Genomic DNA, 25,405 nt, shown 5'->3' with positions numbered 1-25,405 from the left:
AACTCACGGACCGTGAGATCATGACCTGAGCCGAAGTCGGACGCTTAACCGACTGAGCCACCCAGGCTCCCCAAGAGTCATTCTTGAGAGTAATTACCATCAAGGATACAGGTTGTATCGGTTGTGCAATCTGCCAGTCTGGCTAGGATGACTTCCTTATCAGTGGAGAGTGATGGGTGCGTAAATCCTCCCAGGTGGTGCCCCAAATCATACCTGGCATATCCCCCATTATGTAGATAGCCAGTCTCCTTGATTTGCCAGCATCCACACATCCTTCATGATCTTCCACACACTGCTTTCTTAAGATGCTGACATTCTTATTCAGATTATCTTTCACTCCCGGTGCCAACCGCTTCACATTTTTCAGCTATTAGAGTCTTTTATGACAGTATTTTCTTTTCGATCTTGTAGTTTCTGGGTACTTCTTTTAATCCCTTTAACTATCATAATTGCCATTTCCAGATCTGGCTCTGCCTGACTTCGGATTATGCTGTTCTTATCTTGGTTGCCCTACCTGTCCGTCCCCAGGTGAACAGTGACCACAATCTTCTGAACGAGCTGAGGCCCAGTCAAGGGTGGACAGACAGACGTATCTCTTATCTCGCTGTGGTTTCGTTTTTCTGCTTGTCTGCCCTGGTCTGAGCTTGTTTAGAGGAGTGCAGTGCATCTCAAGTCCCAGGGAGCTCTGGTCCGTTGCATGGTTTCTGAGAGACAGCTGGGCACTACCCAGGGTGCGGTCCCCCCTCCCTGTCACTGGAGTACTTCTTGTTCACATCTCCCTGTGCAGATGGATAAGGCAGACATTAATAATTCATGGTGGGTCTACAAGTGATGATCCTTCCTAGCCTGGGACTCCTTTGTCTTGGTGAAGACACCTTGGTGAAGAGAGACCTGATGGTGAGCCGGGAGGGAACTGGATTACTAGAATGATGAAGACAGACTGAAATTGGCCAACAGTCAGCAGCTCATTCACTTTCAGGGCTCTTTGTACAGATTGATGTTTGGACAGTGCACCCCCAGAAATACTATTTACTTACCTTTATGTTCACATGACTCTGTAGGACTCAGAGGTCCTGTTTGTGTTTGTCTTCATAATTAAGTTTATTTTCAATGCATGGCTGGTGCGTTGAAATCAGGATGCAGCGTGAAATACTCTTCCTGTCCTCTCTGGAGAGAAGAGGAAAGGAGTATTCTTTCTGTCTCTCGGTTATAGATAGATAAAGTTGTGCCCAATAGTAATGGGACAGGAAGTGATAACTGGCGCCTCCTGTCTAATGTGGTGGGTAGCAGATAACTGCACGTGGGGAGTAGTGTTCCTTGTAAGGATTCTGGGGCCTTCAGTTACATTGGTTCCAGCCGAAAAGCAATAGGGTTTCATTTGTTTTAAGTCATCTAAGCATTATTCTTCCTCAGGACTGACTCGGTTTGTCTGTTACACTGTATAATTATCATTGCTGTGTATATATTGAAGAGCATTTCACATGTTTTGAAATGTGGTATTGAAATGACTTAAAACTGTCACCTCCTTAGTTTTAGTTTTAGGATGCAGTTCTTGCTAATTCCTTCTCTTCTTCTCTGATCCTAATAATTGAAGTCAGTAATTGCAAAACAAACAAACAAACACAAAAAAAACCCACAAAAAAAAACACAAAAAAACCCAAACCGTGTTTTGGATATCACTTTTCTTCAGGATAGTTATTGGTTTCAGTATCTCACTATTTCATTAATAACTATTTTCATAGCATAATTTTAACATGTAGTCTTTGAATATTATAAATTCTAAAAGATTAAAGAAGAAAATTGGGAAAGGGATTAAAAGAGCTCATGAAACTCTACTGCCCTTGTAATCTGATTACAAGAACTCTACGTATAGAGTTTCAACTGCAAAATTGTTCCAGATTTCCTTTCTTTTTCCTAATGTAGCTTATTAGTTTTTAGTCAAATTATGTATAAATAAATAATTATTCTTTATCTTAGAAGTGAAATCATTTCTTAGCTCCACAGAGCACACTTTTCTTTGAGGGGTTGGGGAGGGGCAGAGAGAAAGGGAGAAAGAATCTTAAGCAGGCTCCACGCTCAACACAGAGCCTGACGTGAGGCTCAATCCCGTGACCCTGGGATCATTACCTGAGCCGCAATCAGGAGTTGAATGCTTAACTGACTGAGCCACCCACATGCCCCCGACAGAACACACTTTTAGTGTTAGTCAGACTCTGTTTCCTTTCTAATGGATGCAGTAAAGGTAAGTACTTTATTCATAGATTCCATGTGTAAATCTAAAGCTCTGTGAACTAAATTTCTTATCAAGTAACACTTTGGTTTTCCGTTTCCATTAACAAGTCTCTTTAGAAAATCCGAAGTTATGGGAAAACTATTGCTACTTCTTATTTTGCTAAAACTAGTAATGTGTCTTATCCAGGCTTTTCTTAAACTCATGATGAGTAAGAGGAAGCCAGGCTCAGTTAGTATTTAGCACCGATGGCCTGTCACAGAAAGGTCTGTGCAGAAATAGGATTGGTGTGTGGAGAGAAACGTAGAGATAAATGCAGTGAGTCTCTTGTGTAGTTAATAATAAAATTTCATTGTTGAACCCTGACCTGAAAAACCTGTTTTCTTTAGTTTAATCAAGAAATAAAATGAGTTCCTCTAAGAGAAGAACCTATGTTAGCTATTTTGTAACACAGAGTGTATTTTTTTTTTCTCTTACTTTTTCTGTTCTAAACTTTGAAATCAATGAGCTTGGAGAAAATAAAATCTGTTTTTCAAGGTCCTGCAGAATATATGTTTGTAAATATATTTTCATCCATGGCTGGTAATGAAAAGATAGTTGTTTTGTTGCTCTCTTAGAGTTCACATATAGGTGGCAAAGATTAGGAGCTTTTCTGCTGAGGCCACAAGAAGAAACAGATCTAAGTTGTCAAAGAAGAGCCTAGATCAGAAGAGTAAGAATGTCATTGGCCATCATTGTTATGAGTTGCTCCTTCTTAGGGAACGTACCATCTCCTCTAAGGATCTGTTTTTTTTTTTTTTTTTCAATGTAGTTAAGTTTTTTAAGCTTATTTATTTATTTTTGAGAGTATGCACCAGAGACCATGAGTAGGGGAGGGGCAGAGAGAGGGAGAGAGAGAATCCCAAGCACACTCCGTTCTCACAAACTGGGAGAACCTGAGCTGAAATCAAGAGTCGGATGCTTGACTGAGCCACCAAGGTGCTCCTCTCCTCCGAAGACCTTGAGGATTGTTTAGATGCAATCTATCTGAAATAGATAATAGATTTAGGTGAATTTGCATGGGAATCCATCTTTTTCTAACATAAATTTTCATATTAGATATATGTAGATGTTTGGTAAATCAATGAGTGAATTAAAAAATAATTTTCAAATACAAATGTCAGAATATGAAAATGGTGACAGAAATCGGGGTCCCAGCTCTAATGTACAAGGAACATTTTTTGTTAAAGGTTTCTAGATTGGAACCAGTGAATTGAATCATAAGAGATTAGCAGAAACAACAAGTTTAAATGGAGAAAGCACATGGACCTTAATTAGTGAAATTGCCAATCGATTGCCTGGTTCTCCAGTTGTTCTACTGTAAAAATATCCATAAAGTAGGATAGGATTATTATTAATGCCATCACTAGTGTCATTAATAGAGGTCTTTTAAAAAATTTTTTTTAATGTTTATTTTTGAGACAGAGCGCGTGTGTGAGCGAGCGGGGGAGGGGCAGAGAGAGAGGGAGACCCAGAATCCGAAGCAGGCTCCAGGCTCTGTGCTGACAGCACAGAACCTGATGTGGGGCTCAAACCCACAAACTGTGAGATCATGACCTGAGCTGAAGTTGGACGCCTAACCAACTGAGCCACCCAGGCACCCCAGTATAGGTCTGTTTTCAATGTAAGTCTTGGATCCTTTGCTGAAAATGCTTTCGGGTAGGTATTTCACTGCCTAATTACTTTAGTTACCTGTTGCTGAGTAGCAAACCACTGTAAGGCCTGATGGCCGGCAGCAACAACTGGAGGCATTTGGGTATCTCTCGGATCTGTGAGTTGACTGGACTCAGCTGGGCATTTCTTCTGGTCTCTTTTGTGCCATTGCAGTTACATGGCCTCTGGGGCTGGAGTCATCTAGAGTCCCTGCTGGGGTCAGCGGGGCCGGGCTCCTCTCTTTCCCTTGTATAGTCTCAGAGCCTCTCCTTTCCACATGGCCTCTCCACAATCTCTCCATCAGGCAGACTTCCTACTTAGTGGCTTATGGATTCCAAGCAGGAGGAAACAAGCTACCAGACATTTCAGAAATGAAGCCTGGTCTGGCCTCGTGTAACTTCTGCATTCCGTTGGCGAGTGCAGGTCACTGACTTACTCTGTTACAGCCTGGGAGGGGACAAGGGCATGAGGCTAGATTTGTGGGAGGCTATTTGTAGAGATGAACTACTACAGTAATATGCCTTCAGATACTTTGTTTCAGACTGTAATGTTAAGTATGTGCTAATGAGCTGAAGCTCCAATTCTAGGGGTGTTGAGGTTCACTAAGCGACACTTTCTGCAAGTATGTGGTCAGCAAGCAGGGCAGAAGAAGGACTGTACTGCAGAGGCTGGTACTATGAGCACATAACCTATTTCAGTCTTGACCAAAACACGGCCGGGTAGTCAACTGTCTCCTGTTTGGGGAGGGACATCTGGCTCACAGGGCAACTGGGCTTCCCTGGGCAGGAACTTGGTGTGGAGTCCCTCTTGCCGGTTCTGCCCACCCACCCCAGTGTCTCCAGGAGGGGAGGGGGGAGCACTTTCTGGGGTGGGGTTAGTGCTTGTAGGGTGGGGAAGAGCTCTCCCATTATCCTCTTTGGCGGTAGAGCTATACTTAGTGAATATCCACCACCGAGATGTCAGGGACCTTAGAGATCATCAGGTCTAACCTCTGACCCATAAACTTCATCTCTGTCTTCCTCTAGCACTGTCTTCAGCAGGCTAGAAACAAAACTCTGCTTTTTTTCCATGAAGTATGACAAACAATTGCTTCTTTAGAAACCGTCTTTTTGGGTAAGTGTGCATGGTGGCATGCAGACTTCCCAGGCCCTGATTCTCACCTGGCTGTTGTTGCAGAACGTGCAAATAGAAGCATTCACCAACTGAAATGTGCCCTGAGAGAAGGTGATGTCACCGTTGGAGAAGATGCTGCGGGTCCCAGTGTGGAAAATGAGGAAAATGAGGAAAATGAGGACGCTGGGACTGCCTGGCATGAACTGCGACACAGCCATGCTGGTGAGTGTGGATGGATAACAGCCCGGATCTGAATGACACACAGAGAATATTCTACATCCCGTACAGTAAGAACTCCAGTCCACCCTTTGCTCTACTGCTAGGCTTTTCTTCCTCAGACACAAACCAACTACTATAATCCTCTTGCTTAATATTTTGTTAATGTTTATTTATTTTTGAGGAAGAGTGCCAGTGGGGAAGGGCAGAGAGAGAGGGAGACACAGAATCCGAAGTAGGATCCAGGCTCTGAGCTGTCAGCACAGAGCCCGACACGGGGCTCAAACTCACCAGCTGTGAGATCATGACCTGAGCCGAAGTCAGACACTTAACTGACTGAGCCATGCAGGCGCTCCTTAATATTTTTCCTTTAACTTCGTGATGCCTATAGGCTGAAGTCCCAATTCCTTTGTGTGTCTTAGCAATATTTTCTTAAGAGGCTCCAAGATACCTCTTCAGCCTCATTTTTCTGTCCTCCTCCCAGCCACCCATCTTGCAAGGCATGTTCTAGTGCATACCAACCTACTGGCCCTGCTTCTATGCCCTTGCATAGGCCACGCCCTCCAAGTGGGATTTTTCGGACCCTTTTCTGCTTGGTAATCTTCTGTTCATCCTTCACAGTGTTAGCTCCTCCATAAAAACAGGCATGATTGGGGCGCCTGGGTGGCTCAGTCGGTTGAGTGTCCGGCTTCGGCTCAGGTCATGATCTCGTGGTTCGTGGGTTCGAGCCCCAGGTCGGGCTCTGTACCGACAGCTCAGAGCCTGGAGCCTGCTTCAGATTCTGTGTCCCCCTCTCTCTCCGCCCCACCCCTGCTTGTGCTCTGTCTCTCTCTGTCTCTCAAAAATGGATAAACATACAAACAAATTAAAAAAAAACAGGCATGGTTAGGCGCTTCCTCTTCTTACGGCACTACGTGTAGCTGCTGCTCTACATGTGAACTTACTCTATCGTCTTGTATCTGTCAGTGGATCTCTCTTGCTCGGTGGATTCTTAGCTCTTACGTGGTAGAGATTTTCTCATGTTTGCCTTCGGATCCCCAGTCCATGGCACAGTTCTTGAGGCCTATAACATGTTTAAACAATATTTGTTACGTGGATGGAAGCATGGATGGGTGATGATAAGCCTCTGCAGTAAGGCTGATGAAACCATTGTGTTTGCTCTCCAGTTAATCAGCTCAAAGCTTTGTTGCGCCAACAAGCAACTAAGGAAAGTGAGGTGTCTCCATCAAGAAGGCGAAAAGTGTCCCCTCTGGTAAGTCTCAACATCTGCAACCTGACAGGAAGGAACATTGTCTCTGTGTTTTAACTCCACAATGTCATTTCAGTAGTACATTTTGTCGATAGATTCTGAGCAAGACATTCTAATAATGTAAAGCATTGAAAGGAATTATCTTTCCTCTGATTATTTTGGCTGAAGAAGAGGCAGAGGGAATCCTGAGTTTTAAATCTATTGTGTGCTTGAAAGATGTAAGTGAGGAAACAGTTTGGAAAATTTACTTTGCAACTCTTAGCAAATATAAAAAAAGGAACAATATATGGAAAAGAATTGCCTTTTTTTTTTTTACAGGCTCCTATTGATATCCTATCATTTTTAGAATTTACTTAATTATATATCTAGCTGTCCTTTGTAATATTTGTCTATTTTGAATGTCAAAGCCAAAGTATGTAATCTTATTCTGCATTTTTAATTCATGCATTAAAATACATGGTTATAAAATTGCACAAAATGAGAAGCTATATTCTATTTTTGTTTGAAGTTGTTTTTTATTGCTATTTCTTTAACAGAGTGAATTATTCCTGATTGAGGCAGTATGATACACTAAAGCCTGGGATAGATGTGAGGGAGGGAGAGGATTTGGCCAGATTTAAATGGCCAAAATAACAGTCTAGCCTTTAGGTGTATCTAAGGCCTACTGTGTACTTTCTAGAAGGATATTGTGTCTCCCAGGGTTTCTGTAACAATAAGATAAGAGTATATATACTTAAAATTCTTTATGAACCTGTGAAGTGTGACACAAATAGAACATGTCATAGTAGCAATAACTACCTTGCATTTTCAGTGTGTGTGACAGTTAGATACCAAGGCTATATGCTAGAAACCATGGAGACACGTCACTTTCTCTACTCACAGCCGAAATGTCATAACCGTACCCCTATATTAACACTTCGTTCCAGCCTGACACATACCTTCATGCTTAATTCCCACTCTGGAGAAATGTACTACATATGCCTATTCAATATTTACGGCTCTCAATTATAATTTTAATACAACATTTCACCATTAAGTAAATGTATTACTGTTGCCACCTAGCTTCTAGAATGCTCTTAAGTAGACAGGGTGGAGTACTTTCAAGTCTAGTAGATGAAGTTGCTGTATCTGTTGAATGCTCAGACATGCTGATTAGCATTTTAAAGCTACAAAGCAGCAGCAGGATTGAACCTGGAGAGTGGGAGGAGCCTCATCAAGAGTATCATCAGAGCAGTATGTGCAGCATGTACGTTACAGATGCACAGGTCTGTGTACATGGAGCCACGTGGAAGGATGCAGCTCACGTTCAGAATGCATACAGCCCACATGGAACGATTATAAGCCACAGTAATAATAAGCAGCTTTTGAAGGTTTAGATCCACTTTTATTTGTGAAGTTTATTTATTTATTTGGAGAGAGACAGAGAGAGTGCGAGCGGGGGTGGGGACAGAGAAAAAGGGAGAATCCCGAGTAGGCTCTGCATGGTCAGCGCAGAGCCCAGTGAGGGGCTCAAACTCACGAAACCATGAGATCATGATCTGGGCTAGAATCAAGAGTTGGACGTTTAACCCACTGAGCCCCCCAGGTGCCCCTAGATGCACTTTCATAGCCCGTATGCCATACTGGAAATAAGGGGCTGTATGGACAGTGAAATTGAGACACGGTTGAGAAGGATTTTATGGCTTATATTTTTGAAATGTGGATATCCAGACTATAATAAATCCTTCAAAATATATACAGGTGATTTTATTTTCTACAGAGTATTAGCTTGTGTTTTTGTTTGTTTGTTTGTTTTGTTTTGTTTTTACACAGACTTTCCTTTATGTGCCTAGAGTGATATTTAATTCTTATTTGCCATATTCTGGACCCATTTCTATTAATATACCTTTATTATAATGAATTGCTTTCTATTCACAACAGATCATCCATTTAATTAAAGTTATTTTGATTTTTAAATTTCTTAAATGTTCCAAGAAGCAAAACTCTACTTAATTATTCTGCCGTGAGAGCTGGTACTTCGTTGTTGTCAGGAATTTCTGCCAGACTGAAAAATAGTGACTGGGTGTCTGATCTCAAGCTTTCTCTGGGTTCATCTATCTGGTTGACACTCATCTTCCCTTCCTGACTTCTTCTTTTCTTTACAAAATGTCATGGAATGATAAATGATTCTAGAAACCATTCTACAATCATTTTAGGAGAAAGTAGGATATATATGATATTAAAGTCAATTCAGGAATGCTGCAGGAGTACGCAGGAAGTCTCTTCTCTGGACTCCCGGTGGAAGGGAGCTCTTGAGTTTTCTCCAGTGTCTGCTTTAGCACTCTAGTCTTGGAGGCTCTGTGCCCCAGACCAGCAGGGTCTCCAATTGCCTTGAGTCAAAACTCAGAAACCACGTTTGGCTAATGTACTCCTTTGTAGAATTTTACCTCATTGACCCACCTGGCGGCAAATGCTTGTCTGAAGAATCCCTTCTTCCAGCAACTGTTCAGTTTTAGGCAGCAGTGCTCTTGCATGGCAGTTTCTTGAAGGGAGTTGTCCTTTCATCTCAGCATTACTGGGTGGGACGTCCCATTTCCAGATGGCTCTAATGGGCAGTTTTTCCCAAGCCAATTAGACTAGTCCAGCATTCTTCCACTTGCCACTCTTTTTGTAACCACTTCCACTTTCCATCTTTAACACATGATATTGGTATCCTTGAATCTTATCTATATGAAATTTATAGGATAGAGAAATGAACACTATTGGCCACATTGTGATCTCCTCGATGTTTATATGACATCAGTACTAAATTGAGTATGGAGGCAGTATTACCTGAGTCTCTGCTAAATCCAAACATGCTTAGTTTTTGTTTGTTTCTTGCCTTAGAGGGCGTCAGAAGATGAGGAAGCCAACGTGCCTACCATCCACAATCTTGTTCCGATCATCAATGACCAGTCTCAGTACATTCATCATTTAGAGGCAGAAGTCAAGTTCTGCAAGGTAAGTTTCTCATTAAAAATTTAAATGTAACTACATTAAAGTTTATATTAATGATACCTTATGTGAAAATTTGCTATCATTCATCTTCATGTGTATTGCGATACATTTGACAATTATCACCCTTACGTGATTGAGGAGGCTGATGTGTTACAGGGGCTTCCCAAGCCGGGGAATGATACTCCTGACCATGCCATTTATGATTGCTTAATTTCCCAGCCCATAACTATGTCTGATATTTTGATAATATGCTCTCACGTTTCAGAGTTTTTGCTTTCCACCCCATGTTCTTTAGCCCAGCTGATGGCACATTCTTTGGGACAGTACGACCGGTCAGTCATCTTCCCACCTTGTCAGCCTACTGAGCACTGGTGCAGAAGCAGGAACTATAAACTGCAGACCAAGTCTATTCCATTGTCAGGGTGAAGGTTCTTCCCTTAGCTTTGAATAAGGATGGCTCGTTAGCCATTGATAGCAATGATTGAGAAACCAAATGTGTCCACTACGGCTTAAAACACCAGATGGTTCTATTGCTCAACTGTATGCAGTTTAGTAGTGTCACTAATGCCATTGGAGCTTTTCTGCCTTTCCAAACTAGGTTAGCATTTTAGTTTTTCTTTTTTATTCATTACCAATGCATCTTGTATTATATGTATAATTTTTAAATGTTTATTTATTTACTTTGAGAGAGAGAAAGAGTGCACCAGCATTGGGGACAGGCAGACAGAGAGGAGAGAGAGAGAGAGAGAGAGAGAGAGAGAGAGAGAGAGAATCCCAAGCAGGCTCCATGCTGTCAGTGCAGAGCCTGGTGCAGGGCTCAGTCTCACAAACCGTGAGATCATGACCTGAGCCAAAATCAAGAGCCAGATGCTTAACCGACTGAGCCATCCAGGAGCCCCTCGTGTATTATTTTTTTTACATTCTGGTTACTCTTCCAAGGTGAAAGTTGATATGTGCCTTCAGAAACCTTTAAACATTTCATTGTCTTGACTTTACAAAGACGTTCCTGATTTTAGCAGATACAGTCATCATTGCACAGTGCTCTTGGATTACCAGAAAGGCTGAAATAATGTCCTAGGACTCATTCCAGTAATAAGCTCCTGTTAATCACTCAGATGCTGTGGGTAAAACTTAAAAAATATTGTAGCGGAGATAAAACTTCATCTCTACCCTCTTAGAGTTTACAGCTGGGACTTAGACTTAAATTAACATAAGGCAGATTAACAGGATGAAAGTATACACATTTGTTTTTATTGTTATTGAAGTATAACTGACATACAATATTATATTATTTTCAGGTGTACAACATATTGATTGAATACTTCCATATATTACTCAGTGCTCAACACAATAAGTGTAGTGACCATCTGTCACAATAAAACATTATTATAATATTATTGACTGTGTTCTTTGAGCTATACTTTTCATATCTGTGACTTATTTATTTTATAACTGAAAGTTTATACCTCTTAATTCCCTTTATCTACTTCATTCATCCCCTTACCCACCTCTCCTGTGACAACCACCTCTCTGTATTTAAGAGGCTGTTGGTTTGTTTCTTTATTTTGCTCTTTAGATTCCGTGTATAAGTGAAATCATATGGTATTTGTCTTCCTCTGTCTGATATATTTCTTTTTTTTTTTTAATTTTTTTAACGTTTATTTATTTTTGAGATGGAGAGAGACAGAGCATGAACAGGGGAGGGGCAGAGAGAGAGGGAGACACAGAATCCGAAACAGGCTCCAGGCTCTGAGCCGTCAGCACAGAGCCTGACGTGGGGCTCGAACCCACGGAGTGTGAGATCGTGACCTGAGCTGAAGTCGGACGCTCAACCGACCAAGCCACCCAGGCGCCCCTGTCTGATATATTTCACTTAGCATGATACCCTCTAGGTCCATCCATGTTGTCACAAATGCAAGATCTCATTCTTTTTTATGGCTAAGTAATATTTTATGGCTAAGTAATATATGTATATATATGTATATATATGTGATTGTGTATGTACACATACATATGTATGTATACACATACACGCACACGCACACACACACACACACACACACAGCCTGCACATCTTCTTTATCCATTCATATATCAATGCACACACTTGGTTGCTTCCATATCTTGGCTATTGTAAATACTGCTGAAGTAAACAGAGATGTGCATATATCTTTTTGGATTTGTGTCAGTTTTGGGGGCGAATACCCAGCAGTGGAATTACTGGATCATATGGTATTTCTAATATTAATGTTTTGGGGAATCTCCATGCTGTCTTCCACAGTGACTACACCAATTTACATTCCCACCAACAGTGCATGAAGGTTCCCGTTTCTTCATATCCTCATCAACACTTGTTGATTCTTGTCTCTTTGATACTAGCCATTCTGACTGGTGTGAGGTGATATCTCATTGTGGTTTTGATTTTTTTCCCCCCTGATGATCAGTGATGTTGAGCATCATTTCATGTGTCTATTGGCCATCTGTGTGTCTTTGGAGAAATGTCTATTCAGGCCCTCTGCCTATTTTTAAATCAGGTTATTTATTTTGATGTTGAGTAGTGTAGGTTCTTTATAAATTTTGGATATTAACCACTTACCAGATATATCATTTGCACATCTCTTCTCCCATTCTCTAGGTTTCCTTTTTGTTCTGTTGGTAATTTCCTTTGCTGTGCAAAAGCTTTTTATTTTGGTGTAGTCCCAATAGTTTATTTTTGCTTTTGTTTCCCTTGCCTGAGGAGACATATCCATAAACGTGTTGCTAATAAAAGAGATTACTGCCTATGTTTTATTTTTTAGAAATTTTATGGTTTAAGGTTTCACATTCAGGTATTTAATCCGTTTTGAGTTTATTTTTGTGTATGGTATAGGAATGTGGTCCGTTTTCATTTTTTTTCATGTAGCTGTCCAGTTTTCCTAACACCATTTATTGACAAGATGTCATTTCCCTATTGTATATTCTTGCCTCTTTTGTCATAGATTAAGTGACCGTATAGGTGTGTTTATTTCTGGGCTCTCTATTCTGTTCCATTGTTCTATGTGTCTGTTTTTGTGCCAGTACCATACTATTTTGACTACTATAGCTTGGTAACATGGACACTTTAACGATATTTATTCTTCAAATCCATGAGCATGGTATAGCTTTTCTATTTGTATCTTTTTCAGTTTCTTTTATCAGTGTCTTATAGTTTTCAGAGTATAGATCTTTCATCTCCTTGGTTTAACTTATTTCTAGGTATTTTATTCCTTTTGGTGCAATTGTAAATGGGATTGTTTCAATAGAAGTTTTATGTGACATGGGAGACCTCATAAGGAAATGATGTCTGAAAGAAATGGCAAAACCTAAATGCTTTTATACGTTGAACAAAGAGAGGCAATGTGGAAACATAACTAAAATATATGGGGAGGTTAAAGGAAGATGAGTTATTTTAATGAGGTCTGTTTGCACAGATGCCTCTCAGCCTCCACTCCCTGTCTCTGGTGATAAGAATGTTTCTTTCCTCCTGATACGGGGAGGCCATCTTTCACATGGGAGTTTTCTCTCCTGCTTTCAGGAAAAAAAGGGGAAGTCAGAGCACTCTTTTTGTATTTTCTGTTTTTCAAGTGTCTTTAGCTCAAAATAATTCTTATTCCAAAGTGGCATATTTTGAGGTGGCAGATTTTGCCACCCTTCAATATAAATTGTAATAAATTTACCATCTGGTCAAGAAGAGAGTACTAATGTCTATGAGCACCATAGCAACACTATAGAGAGTATAATGTAGTCTGTATTCTGTAATATAAACTGTAATTATAATAAGAGTAGAAAGGTACTAAAAGCTGGAGTTTTGGGAGATATTTTTCTGGGAAAGAGCAATCTTAAAAGAGTAAGATCATTTAGATCAGCAGAAGTGGGGTAAAAGAGTTCCATAGAGAGAACAGCAACACTGAAAGGATATACTCAGGATGAATAGGGTTTATTTATGGGGGCCATGAGGCATCTATTCTAAATTTCTGCAGTAGAGGATTCTGTTAGAAATTTTTAAAACTATGCTGAGCTGGGAAAATGGAAGATTACAAAAGCCTTGAAAGGTAGACGGAGTACGCATTTGATATGTTTTAACAAGAGAGTAACAATAAAAGTAACATTTAAGGGCTTAGAGATATTTTATTAATTTTTAAAATTTTTTATTTAATAATAATTAATTTTATATCCTTTTTAAATGTATTTTTAAAGATTTTATGTATTTTCTTTTTCTTTTTTAAATTTTATTTTAAGTAAACTCCATGCCACACTTGGGGCTTGAATACACAACCAAGAGATCAAGAGTCATAAGCTCTACCAACTGAGCCAGCCAGGCACCCCGAAGTTTTTATTTAAATTCTAGTTAGTTAACATATAGTGTATTAGTTTCAGGTGTACAATATTGTGATTCAACACTTCCATACAATACCCGGTGCTCATCACAAGTGTACTCCTTAATCCTCATCACCTGTCTAACCCATCCCTCCCTCCCCGCACTGACCTCCTCTGTCTCTGGTAACCATCAGTTTGTTCAATATAGCTAAGAATCTGTTTCTTGGTTTGCCTCTCTTTTTTTTCCTTTGCTCATTTTTTTTTGTTCTTAACTTCCACATATGAGTGAAATCATATGGTATTTGTCTTTCTCTGAGTGACTTATTTCCCATAGCATAATACTCTGTAGCCATAGCATAATACTCTGTAGCTCCATCCATGTCGTTCCAAATGGCAAGATTTCAATCTTTTTTATGGCTGGGTAATATTCCATCATGTATCTATACCATGCATTTATCCATCCATCTGTCGATGGACACTTGGGTTCTTTGTATAATCTGGCTCTTGTAGATAATGCTTCTATAGACTTTGGGGTGCATGTATCCGTTTAAATTGGTATTTTTGTATTCTTTGTATAAATAGTTACTAATGCAACAGCTGGAACTAGGGTAGTTCTATATTTAACTTTTTTTTTTAAATTTTTTTTTTAACGTTTTTTATTTATTTTTGAGACAGAGAGAGACAGAGCATGAACAGGGGAGGGTCAGAGACAGGGAGAACAGAATCCGAAACAGGCTCCAGGCTCTGAGCTGTCAGCACAGAGCCCGACGCGGGGCTTGAACTCACGGACCGCGAGATCGTGACCTGAGCCGAAGTCGGCCGCTTAACCGACTGAGCCAGGCGCCCCTATATTTAACTTTTTGAGGAACCTCCATTCTGTTTTCTAGAGTGGCTACACCAGTTACATGCCCCCCAACAGTGCAAGAGCATTCCCCTTTCTCCACATCCTTGCCAACATCTGTTGTATCTTGTGTTGCTTATTTTAGCCACTCTGACAGGTGTGAGGTGACATGTCATTGTAGTTCTGTATTGTAGCTTTGATGTGTATTTCCTTGATGGTCAGTGATGTTAAGTATATTTTCATGTGTCTGTTGGCCATCTGTGTGTCTTCTTTGGAAAAATATCTGTTCATGTCTTCTGCCCATTTCTAATTGGATTATTTGTTTTTTGAGTATTGAGTTTTAGAAGTTCTTTATATATTTTGGATACTACCCCTGTATCAGATGTCATTTGCAGACACTTCTTCCATTACATAGGTTGCCTTTTAGTTTTGTTGATTGTTTCTCTCACTGTGCAGAAGCTTTTTATTTTGATAAAGTCCCAATAGTTTATTTTGCTTTTGTTTTCCTTGCCTCCAGAGGCATATCTAGAAAGAAGTTGCTATGGCCAGTGTCAAAGAGGTTACTGCCTATGTTCTTGCACTTCTCTATTTTTTTTTATCAGTTTCAGGTCTCACATTTGGATATTTAATAATCCATTTTGAATTTGTTTTTGTGTTTGGTGTAAGAAAGTGGACCAGTTTCATTCTTTTGCATGTTGCTGCCCAGTTTTCCCAACACCATTCGTTGAAGAGACTGTCTTTTCCCCATTGGACATTCTTTCCTGCTTTGTCAAAGATTAATTGACCATGTACTGTGGGTTCATTTCTGGGTTTTCTACTCTGCTCTATTGATCTATGTGTCTGTTTTTGTGCCAATAACATACTGTTTTGATAAGTACAGCTTTGTAATATAATTTGAAGTCCGAAATTGTGATGCCTCCAGCTTTGCTTTTCTTTTTCAAGGTTGCTTTGGCTATTTGGGGGCTTTTGTGGTTCCATACAAATTTTAGAATTGTCTGTTCCAGCTCTGTGAAAAATGCTGTTGGTATTTTAATACAGGTTGCATTAAATGTGTAGATTGCTTTGGGTACTATAGACATTTTAACAATATTTGTTCTTCCAATCCATGAGCATGGAATATCTTTTCATTTCTTTGTGTCCTCTTCAGTTTCTTTTACCAATGTTTTATAGTTTTCACAGTACAGGTCTTTCACCCCTTTGGTTAGGTTTATTCCTAGGTATCTTATTTCCTATTTTCCTTATTTATCCTATTTTTAATTTCTTTGATTTCTACTCTAATTTTTATTATATCTTCTTTGGATTGAATTTGCTCCCTCTTTTTTGAAAGTTTCCTAAGACAAAAGCTTAGATTACTGATTTGGAATCTTTCTTCTTTTCTAATGTTTTTCACTAGTTGTGTTGCATCTCCCAAATCTTGATTAGTTGTATTTCCATTTTTATTTTGTTCAGAATATTTTAAAATTTTCCTCAAGACTTTGTCCTTGACCTGTATGTTATTTAGAAGTGTTGTTTAGGGGCGCCTGGGTGACTCAGTCGGTTAAGCATCCGACTTTGGCTCAGGTCATGATCTTGCGGTTTGTGAGTTCAAGCCCCACCTTGGGCTCTGTGCTGACAGCTCGGAGCCTGGAACCTGCTTCAGATTCTGTATCTCCCTCTCTCTCTCTCTGCCCCTCCCTCGTTCTAGCTCTCTCTCCCTCTCTCAAGAAATGAATAAACATTAAAAAAAATTAAGAAGAAGTGTTGTTTAATTACCAAGTATATTGGGAGTGTTCCAACTCTCTTTCTGTTATTGATTTCTAGTTTAATTCCATTGTCATCTGAGAACATACTTTTTATGGTTTCTATTCTTTTTAATTTGTTAAGGTGTGTTTTTACACCCAGGATGTGATTGGTATGTCCTGGTGAAATGTTCTGTTAGCTTGAGAAGAATGTGTATTCTGTTGTTGAATAAAGTGTTCTGTAAATGCCAAATTAGATCCGGTTGATTGATGGTGCTGTTCAGTTCAACTATATTCTTACTGATATTTTGCCAGTCTGCAAGATCTCTGGGTCTTGTCAGTTATTGACAGAGGGGTATTGAAATCTCCAGCTTAAATAGTGGATTCCTCTGTTTCTCTGTACAGTTCTATCAGTTTTTGTATCGTGTATTTTGATGCTCTATTGTTAGACACAAACATGTTGAGGATTATTATGTCTGCTGGGAGAATTGACCCCTTTATCACTGTGTGATGCTCCTTTTTATCCCTTACATTTTTATTTGGTATGAAGTCTGTTTTGTGTGAAATTAATGTAGCTACCCCAGCTTTCTTTTGATTTGTGTTAGCATGGTATATCTCTCTCTATCCATTTACCTTTAATCAATCTGTGTCTTTATATTTAAAGTCGACTTCTTATGGACAACATATACTTGTGTCCTGTTTGTCACTCACTCTTACAGTCTCTGATTTTTATTGGTGTATTCAGACCATGGACATTTAAAGTTATTACTGATATAGTTGGATATCAATATAGTTGGATAATATCTACCATATTTGTTACTGTTTTCTACTCATGGCCCTTGTTTGTTTTCTTTCTTTCTTTCTTTCTTTCTTTCTTTCCTTCTTTCTTTCTTTCCTTCTCTTCTACTCTTTTTTTTGCCTTCTCTGGTTTTAAGTGAGCATGTTATATGATTGCAGTTTTTCTCCTCTCTTAGCATACCAGGTGAACTATTTTTACTTTTTGTAAGTAGCTGCCCTTGAGCTTGCAGTCACACTGATCAATAATCAAAGGCTGTTGTCAAATAGCTCTATACCACTACGTGGGTAGGGCAAGGTCCTTGTAAGAGAGTGTTTCCAATCCCTCCCTCCTGTCCTCTACAACATTGCTGGCATTCATTTCAGTTATTCATACACTGTAATCACTATATATAGTGCTACTACTGTGATTTGAGCAAACTGTTATATGTTAGATCAGTTAATAGTAAGAAAAATAAAATATTTTATCACCATATAATCCTTTTTAAATGCTCTTTCTTTTTTTTTATGTAGACCTTAACTTATAAATTGTATCATTCTCCTCCTTTCTGCAGAAGTTCTTTTAACATTTCTTGCAAGGCAGGTCTACTGGAGACAAATTTCCCCAATTTTTATTTATCTGAGAAAGTTTTTATTTTCCCCCTCATCTTTGAAGGTTAATTTGCCTGAATATACAATTCTAGGTTGGTGGGTTTTTTTCCTTTTAATACTTTAAATATTTCATTCCATTGTCTTCTTGCTTACATGGTTTCTGAAGAGTAGTCCAATATAATTATCTTTTCTTCTCTATAAGTAAGGTTGCTTTTTTTTTAAATTCTGATTTCCTTGAGGATTTTCTGTTTGTCTTTGATTTTCTGCACTTTGAATGTGATATGCATAGGTGTAGATTTATTTGTTATTTTATCCTGCTTGATGTTCTCTGAGCTCCCCTATACCTTTCTCTATAGGTATAGACTTTCTGCACTTTGAATATAATATGCATAGGTATAGATTTTTTAAAATTCTTTTTTAACATTTATTTATTTTTGAGAGACAGAGAGAGACAAGAGCATGAGGGGAAGAGAGAGAGGGAGACACAGAATCCAAAGCAGGCTCCTGGCTCTGAGCACAGAGCCTGACGCAGGGCCTAAACTCGTGAACTACGAGATCATGACCTGAGCCGAAGTCAGACGCTTAACTGACTGAGCCACCCAGGCACCCCGATTTTTTTTTTGTTATTGTTTATTTTATCCTGCTTGATGTTCTCTGAGTTTCCTGGATCTGTGTTTGGTAACTATCATGTTGGAAAATTCTAGGTCATTATTCCTTCAAATATTTCCCCTTTTGTCACCTTTTATAATTGTCCTGCATTTCTTGGATCTTCTCTTCTGTCTTTTTCATTCTTTGTTCTCTTTGTATTTTCTTTTGGGAAGTTTCTATTGGCAGTTCTTTAAGCTCACTGATTCTTTTCTTGGTTGTGACCAGTCTATTATTAATGAGCCCATCAAAGGCATTTGTCATTTCCATTACAGTGTTTTTGATTTCCAGCACTTTTATTCTTTCTTAGGGTTTCCATGTCTGCTTATATTGCCCATCTGTTCCTGCATGTGGTCTACTTTTCCCATCAGACCCTTTAACACTTAACATATCAATCATAATTATTTTAAACTCCCAATCTCATAATTCCAAGATCACTGCCATATTCAAGTCTTGTTCTGAGCTTGCTTAGTCTACTGAAACTGCGCTGTCTTTTCATGTGCTTTCTAATTTTTTGTTGAATACTGGACACGATATAGTAGAAGGAACTGAGGGAATAGTTTTTTAGTGTGAGATATTATGTTTTTCTTGGTAGGAGTTGGGCTGTGTTTACTGTTTTGTGTTATTATAGGTGTCAGAGGCTAAAATTTCCTCTAGTGTCCTGGTTTATGTCTCCCCTGTTATCTTTGGGCTTCCCTTGAGAATTCTTCTTAAATATAGTCTGAGATGTGTAATTTTACTGTATTCCTTTGTTATTTTACAGACCCCCTTTTGATGTGGTGGTTAGATGTGGGAGCAGGGGAGGCATTTTATAGTCGTATGGTTAGGTTTCCATCTTTTAATGAGTCTGTGCCCCTTAGCTTTGACCTTCACAAGTGCTTCTCAGTCATCCTCTCATCTTTTTTTTTTTTTTTTTTTTTCAATTTATATATTTTGAGAGAGAGAGAGAGAGTATGCATGGGGGTAGGGGCAGAGAGAGAGAGGGAGAGAGAATCCCAAGCAGGCTCTGCACTGTCAGCATGGAGCCCGACGTGGGCCTTCAACTCACGAACTATGAGATCATGACATGAGCTGAAATCAAGAGTTACATGCTTAACCAACTGAGCCACCCAAGTGGCCTCACCCTCTCATTTAACGTGCAGTGAGAAGGCATGAGTGAGCTGGAGTTGGGTATTTCCCTTCCCTCAGGTCACGTAGGTTCTGAAAAGCCCTAGCTGTTTAGGTTCTGGTAGAATAGTTTCTCTCGAGGCAGGCCTTTCTAAGAATAGAATGCTTTGGGCATATTTCAAAATAGCTATTTTTCCTCTCCTACTAGAGAAGATTGAGGGGATTTGTCTCTAGTCTTTACTGTAAGAACCTGATAGTGTCCTAAAGATAAAACTCACAAAACTGTGACTGTGTCCTTCTGGGTCCTTTAGACTGGGTCCTTCTGGCATTTTTAACTCTCAAACTTGTCCACCCTGAGCTTCTGGCATTTCACCAATCACACTTGACCTTCCCTTTCCTGGTACTGGTTTCCCTGGAAGTTTCTGCTCAGGTAGGTTGTGATTCTCAGAGACTGGTCTGTCTCTCAAATTTCGTGGATGGAAGTTTTCCCTGTGACCTCAGTTCTCTGACGGATTTCAGAAGAGTGGTTGATTTCTTGGTTTGTTCAGCTTTTCGCTTGTTGTAAAGATGAAAATGATGTCTTCCAAGCTCATTATATGCCAGACCAAAAATTGCAAGTCTGCAATGTTTTTTTAATTATAGCTTTCGAGCTCAGATTTGGTTTTTGGGTTTTTTTCTGAATAAAATAATTGAAATAGAATTTGCATATATTGCTTAATATGTTTTTTTATTATACTGGTAATGAAGATTAAGGTAAATATTGTACCATCAGTGCATTGATTTTTTTTGTTACATTTTTTTCAGAGAGTGAGACGCCACTCAATAGGTATTCTAATTGTTATTTATCTGTAATCATTTGTATTATTCCTCACCAGGCTAAGGAAGCACTCTTAAAGAACTCTCTGCCAAACTATGTCACTCATAATTTCCCTCCATCTGGCTACCAATTCATGGATAACTATTCCAACTTTCCATGCCTTTCTGTCTCAGAGTCCTGTTATCTATTTAATCACTCTATCAGGTTCAACAAGTTATTAGCATTTGAGCATGAATAATAATATATCTTATTTTTCAGCAGTCTACCTTATTCTTAAAAGTCTTTTAGATAAGCCCTTTAATTAAAGCCTTTCTTAAGCCTACAAAAAAATTGTCAGAAATCACACATTTCTGTGATATGGCCATTAGCAGACCCTCTACTGTATTCCCTAGCCTCTTGTTTTGTTTGTTTGTTTGTTAGCTAATGTTTGAGTTGCTTTATTTCTCTAAATATAATAATTCAGAAAATGGATAGAGAGCATAAGTTTTCCATGCTTTATAGCATGTTGGGTCATTTAGTAAACAGCAATTAACAGTGCTTAAAAATGCTTAATGCATTTGCTATTTGTTTCTGCTTTTTACAGGAGGAACTCTCTGGAATGAAAAACAGGGTACAAGTAGTTGTGCTTGAAAATGAAAGTCTCCAACAAGAGCTGAAATCTCAAAGACAAGAGGAAGCAATGAGGGAACAAACACTTCTGGATGCATCTGTGAGCATTGTTTTTAAACCATAAATTATATTTTAGTTTGAACGTTCCTTTCCTACCCTCCCCGACCAGCCTCTGAACTGCTGAAATCCTCCACTTGAAATTTGCCACATGTACTCTGCCGTTGCTCGCTTGGGCCTCAAAAATTAAGATTCGCCGTGGTGGGACGAATCCTCAAATGAAATGATGTAGCAATGCCTCATATCCACACTGGTTTCCTCCCTGAGCGCACCGTTGATGTTTCTTCCATATGGAAACAGCAGGGTAAAGCAGGAAGTGCATTACATAGGAGGGACTCTGTTAAATCCAGAAACTGTATAACTGGAGCTTGGATTTCTGTTGTATTTCCCTAAGGGTTCCAATCGTGCTCTGAATTCTGATCCGTCTGATTGGCAGAATGGAGGAGCAGAAGGAACCCTGGCCCGAGGGTCCAGGGATCAGCATGTTAGTCTTCCCATTGTCCCTAACAAGCGGGTTAGCGAGTGATTTTACAGGGTTTTCCAACATGGCTTAACTTTATGTTCCTCTGTCTATTGGCAAATGGAGAGGATTCAGCTATATTAGCAGTTCTTAATCTTTCACGTGAGTGACAATCACTTGAGATATTTGTTGACCGTGCAGATTCCTGAGTGCCATCCCCTGAGAGTCTGATGCAGTCGGTCTGGGTTGAGACCTTGAGTCACAAATATGAATGTGCCATATTTTGCAGAACAGTGGATTCGAGGATCTCTATAATTCTAGGACACAGAATTCTTGTGATGATACTTAAGTAGTGTTTAAACTCAATATCTCCTTATGACTTTTCAGAGGTACTGTCACCTTAAAATTTGTACTTACGCTTTTGCTGTAGGACACAGTTAATCACAGCTTGTTCTGCTTTTTTGAAACAAAGTCAGGGTTGCATGGGGAAGTTTTAATACTTGCCTGCTGCAGCTTTACTTTACAGTGGATTTTGGCTTAGTCATCATTAGCAAATCCGTCCTGTTAAGAAAAAAACATGCGTGTCTTAATGTTTTATCTAGGTGTCCTCTAATTTTTGGCTTTGAAGTTTTTTAAATTTTCCTGACCTGATGTTTCATTTGTAATCCTTGAGGTCTGTGTTAGGATTTACTGTTTAGAGACAGCTGATTGTGTTAAATCTGAATGACAAAGTGGGCTGATCAGTGTTTCAGGTTATTTTTCTGCAGTACATTTCAGTTTGCGGTCAGCTGTTTTCCCTTCCCTGGAAGACCTTTTCTTAATATTTATATTATTATGTTATATTATTTATTATCAATATTAGTAGTTAAAAGTTCTATCTTAATTGCTTATTCAATGTCAATTTAAGATGATATAGCCATATAAAAAGTGCTTAGAATTCACTCATTTTAAAAAATTAGTACATTCTTCTGGTTTTCTTCCCAATATGCAGTCACTTAGCAAACAGCTACTTGATTATTCATAGTCTTCAGTATTTATACAGTGGCAAGGAAGTGGAAGAAGGGGGAAGTGAAGTGAGAAAGGAAATCAGGCAGACAAGTGAACCAGAGGGCAGAGAAGTGAGTAACACCAAAGGGGAAGGAGACAATGGTAAAAGTGCAACATGCTTTGCTACATGAACAAAGGAAACTAGCTGAAGTTAATTGCAGCCTTAATTATAGAAAAAACACAGCTGTTGAGAGTTATGTTTTAACATTCACATGAACTAAAATATAATGCAGACAATCAAAATTATTGTTGCAGATATGTCAGGAGACCTTGATGTCTGTTTTAACTTTGGTCGTCTGTTACTTTGTAGATATAGAATTACTACCCGTACTGCTTTTTTTTTTTTTTTTTTTTTTAAGAGATAGAGGGCTCAGGCTGGGGAGAGGGGCAAAGGGAGGAGGGGGAGAGAGAGAAAGAGACGGAGAGAGTCCTAAGTAGGCTCCACACTCAGTGCAGACTTCACGTAGGGCTTGATCCCACAACCCTAGGATCAGGATCTGAGCCGAAATCAGGAGTCAGATTTTCAACCAACTGAACCAACCAGGCACCCCTACCCCCACTGCTTACTGCTTTTTGCTTGCGTAGGTGAAATGAGGCATTTCAGCAACATAAGCATGGTGCTATAATTCAGAGGGGTTTTTAAATTTAAATTCAAGTTAGTTAACATGTAGCGTAGCATTGGTTTCAGGAGTAGAATTTAGTGATTGATCATTTACATGTAACACCCAGTCCTCATCCCAGCAAGTGACCTCGTTAATGCCCGTCACCCATTTGTTCCATCCTGCTACCTACCTCCCCTCCAGCAACCCTCAGTTTGTTCTCTGTATTTAACAGTTTCTTATGGTTGGGAGCCTGGGTGACTCAGTCAGTTAAGTGTCCGACTCTTGGTTTCAGCTCAGGTCATGAACTCGTGGTTTGTTCCGGGATCGAGTCCCATGTCAGGCCCATGCTGACAGCACAGAGCCTGCTTGGGATTCTCTCTCTCCCTCTCTCTCTGCCCCTCCCCAACTCATGCTCGCTCGCTCTCTCTCTCTCTCTCTCTCTCTCTCAAAATAAATAAACTTAAAAAAAAAAGATCTTATGGTTTGCCTCCCTCTCTGGTTTTATCTTATTTTACCTTCCCTTCCTTATGTTCATCTGTTGTGTTTCCTAAATCCACTGATGAGTGAAATCATGTGATATTTGTCTTAGTCTGACTTATCTCTCTTAGCATAATACACTCTAGATCCATCCACATTGTTGCAAATAGCAAGATTTCATTCTTTTTGATTGTAGAGTAATATTCCATTGTATATATATACCATATCTTCTTTATCCACTCATGAGTCAATGGGCTTTTGGACTCTCAATAATTTGGCTGTTGTTGTAGTGCTGCTATAAACTTTGGGTTGCATGTGCCCCTTCAAATCAGCATTTTTGTATTCATTGGATAGATATGTAGTAGTGTAATTGCTGGGTCGTAGGATAGTTCTAGTTTTAATTTTTTGAGGCAACTCTGCACTGTTTTCCAGAGTGGCCGCACCAGTTTGCATTCCCACCAGCAGTGCAAAAGAGATTCTCTTTCTCCGCATCCTTGCCAACATCTGTTGTTGCCTGAGTTGTTAATGTTAGCCATTCTGACAGGTGTCAGGTGGTAGCTCATTGTGGTTTTGATCTGTATTTCCCTGATGATGAATGATGTTGAGCATCTTTTCATGTGTCTGTTAGCCATCTAGATGTCTTCTTTGGAGAGGTATCTATTCATGTCTTTGCCCATTTCTTCACTGGATTATTATTAATTTTTTTTTTTTGGGTGTTGAGTTTGATAAGTTCTTTATAGATTTTGGATACCAACCCTTTATATGATATGTCATTTGCAAATATATTGTCCCATTTCACAGGCTGCCTTTTAGTTTTGTTGATTGTTTCCTTTGCTGTATAGAACCTTTCTGTCTTGATGAGGTCCTAATAGTTCATTTTTGTTTTTGTTTCCCTTGCCTCTGGAGATGTGTCTAGTAAGAAGTTGCTGCAGCTGAGGTCAGAGAAGTAGCTGCCTGTTTTCTCCTCTAGGACTTCGATGGCTTCCTGTCTTACATTTAGGTCTTTCATCCATTTTGAATTTATTTTTGCATATCGTATAAGAAAGTGGTCTAGGTTTCATCTGCATGTAACTGTCCAGTTTTCCCATTTGCTGATGAAACTGTCTTTTTTCCATTGGATACTCTTTCCTGCTTTGCCAAAGATTAGGTGGCCATACATCTGTGGGCCCATTTCCGGGTTCTCTATTCTGTTCCATTGACCTAAGTGTCTGTTTTTGTGCCAGTACCATACTTTCTTGATGATTACAGCTTTGTAGTACATCTTGAAGTCTGGAATTAGTTTTCATTTTCAGGATTGCTTTGGCTATTTGGGGTCTTTTCTGGTTCCATACAAATTTTAGAATTGTGTTCTAGCTCTGTGAAGAATGCTGGTGTTATTTTGATATGGATTGCATTGAATGTGTAGAATGCTTTGGGTAATACAGACATTTTTGTTCTCCTAATCCATAAGCATGGAATGTTTTTCCATTTCTTTGTGTCTTCTTCAATTTCTTTAAGAAACGTTCCATAGTTTTCAGCATTCAGATATTCACTTCTTTGGTTAGGTTTATTCCTAAGTATCTAATAGGTTTTGGTGCAATTGTAAATGAGATCAATTCCTTGATTTCTCTTTCTGCTGCTTCATTATTGGTATATAGAAATGCAACAGATTTCTCTAAGTTGATTTTATATCCTGAGACTTTGCTGAATTCATATATCAGTTCTAGTAGATTTTTGGTGGAGTTTTCCAGGTTTTCCATGTAGATTATCATCTGTAAAGTGAAAGTTTGATTACTTCCTTGCCAGTCTGTATGCCTTTTATTTTTTGTTGTTGTTACCTGATTGCTGA

The 25,405-nt window shown here is 39.2% G+C and overlaps 1 protein-coding gene across 4 annotated transcripts in view; it reads left to right on the top strand.

Annotated features, from left to right (window-relative positions):
- SDCCAG8 (SHH signaling and ciliogenesis regulator SDCCAG8) overlaps window positions 1–25,405 on the top strand; it is a 253,018-nt gene that overhangs the window by 6,761 nt on the left and 220,852 nt on the right. For all 4 annotated transcript variants that reach the window (XM_049633839.1, XM_049633837.1, XM_049633838.1 and 1 more), the window contains exons 2-5: window positions 5,099–5,257; window positions 6,418–6,503; window positions 9,366–9,479; window positions 20,909–21,034. In XM_049633839.1, the coding sequence (XP_049489796.1) occupies window positions 5,099–5,257; window positions 6,418–6,503; window positions 9,366–9,479; window positions 20,909–21,034 (485 nt within the window). The remainder of the gene's footprint in view (window positions 1–5,098; window positions 5,258–6,417; window positions 6,504–9,365; window positions 9,480–20,908; window positions 21,035–25,405) is intronic.

Source organism: Panthera uncia, chromosome F1 (genome assembly GCF_023721935.1).
Source record: "Panthera uncia isolate 11264 chromosome F1, Puncia_PCG_1.0, whole genome shotgun sequence".
NCBI classification, from domain to species: domain Eukaryota; kingdom Metazoa; phylum Chordata; class Mammalia; order Carnivora; family Felidae; genus Panthera; species Panthera uncia.
The sequence above is the reverse complement of the archived record's forward strand: the minus strand, read 5'-3'. Positions and strand labels throughout refer to the sequence as shown.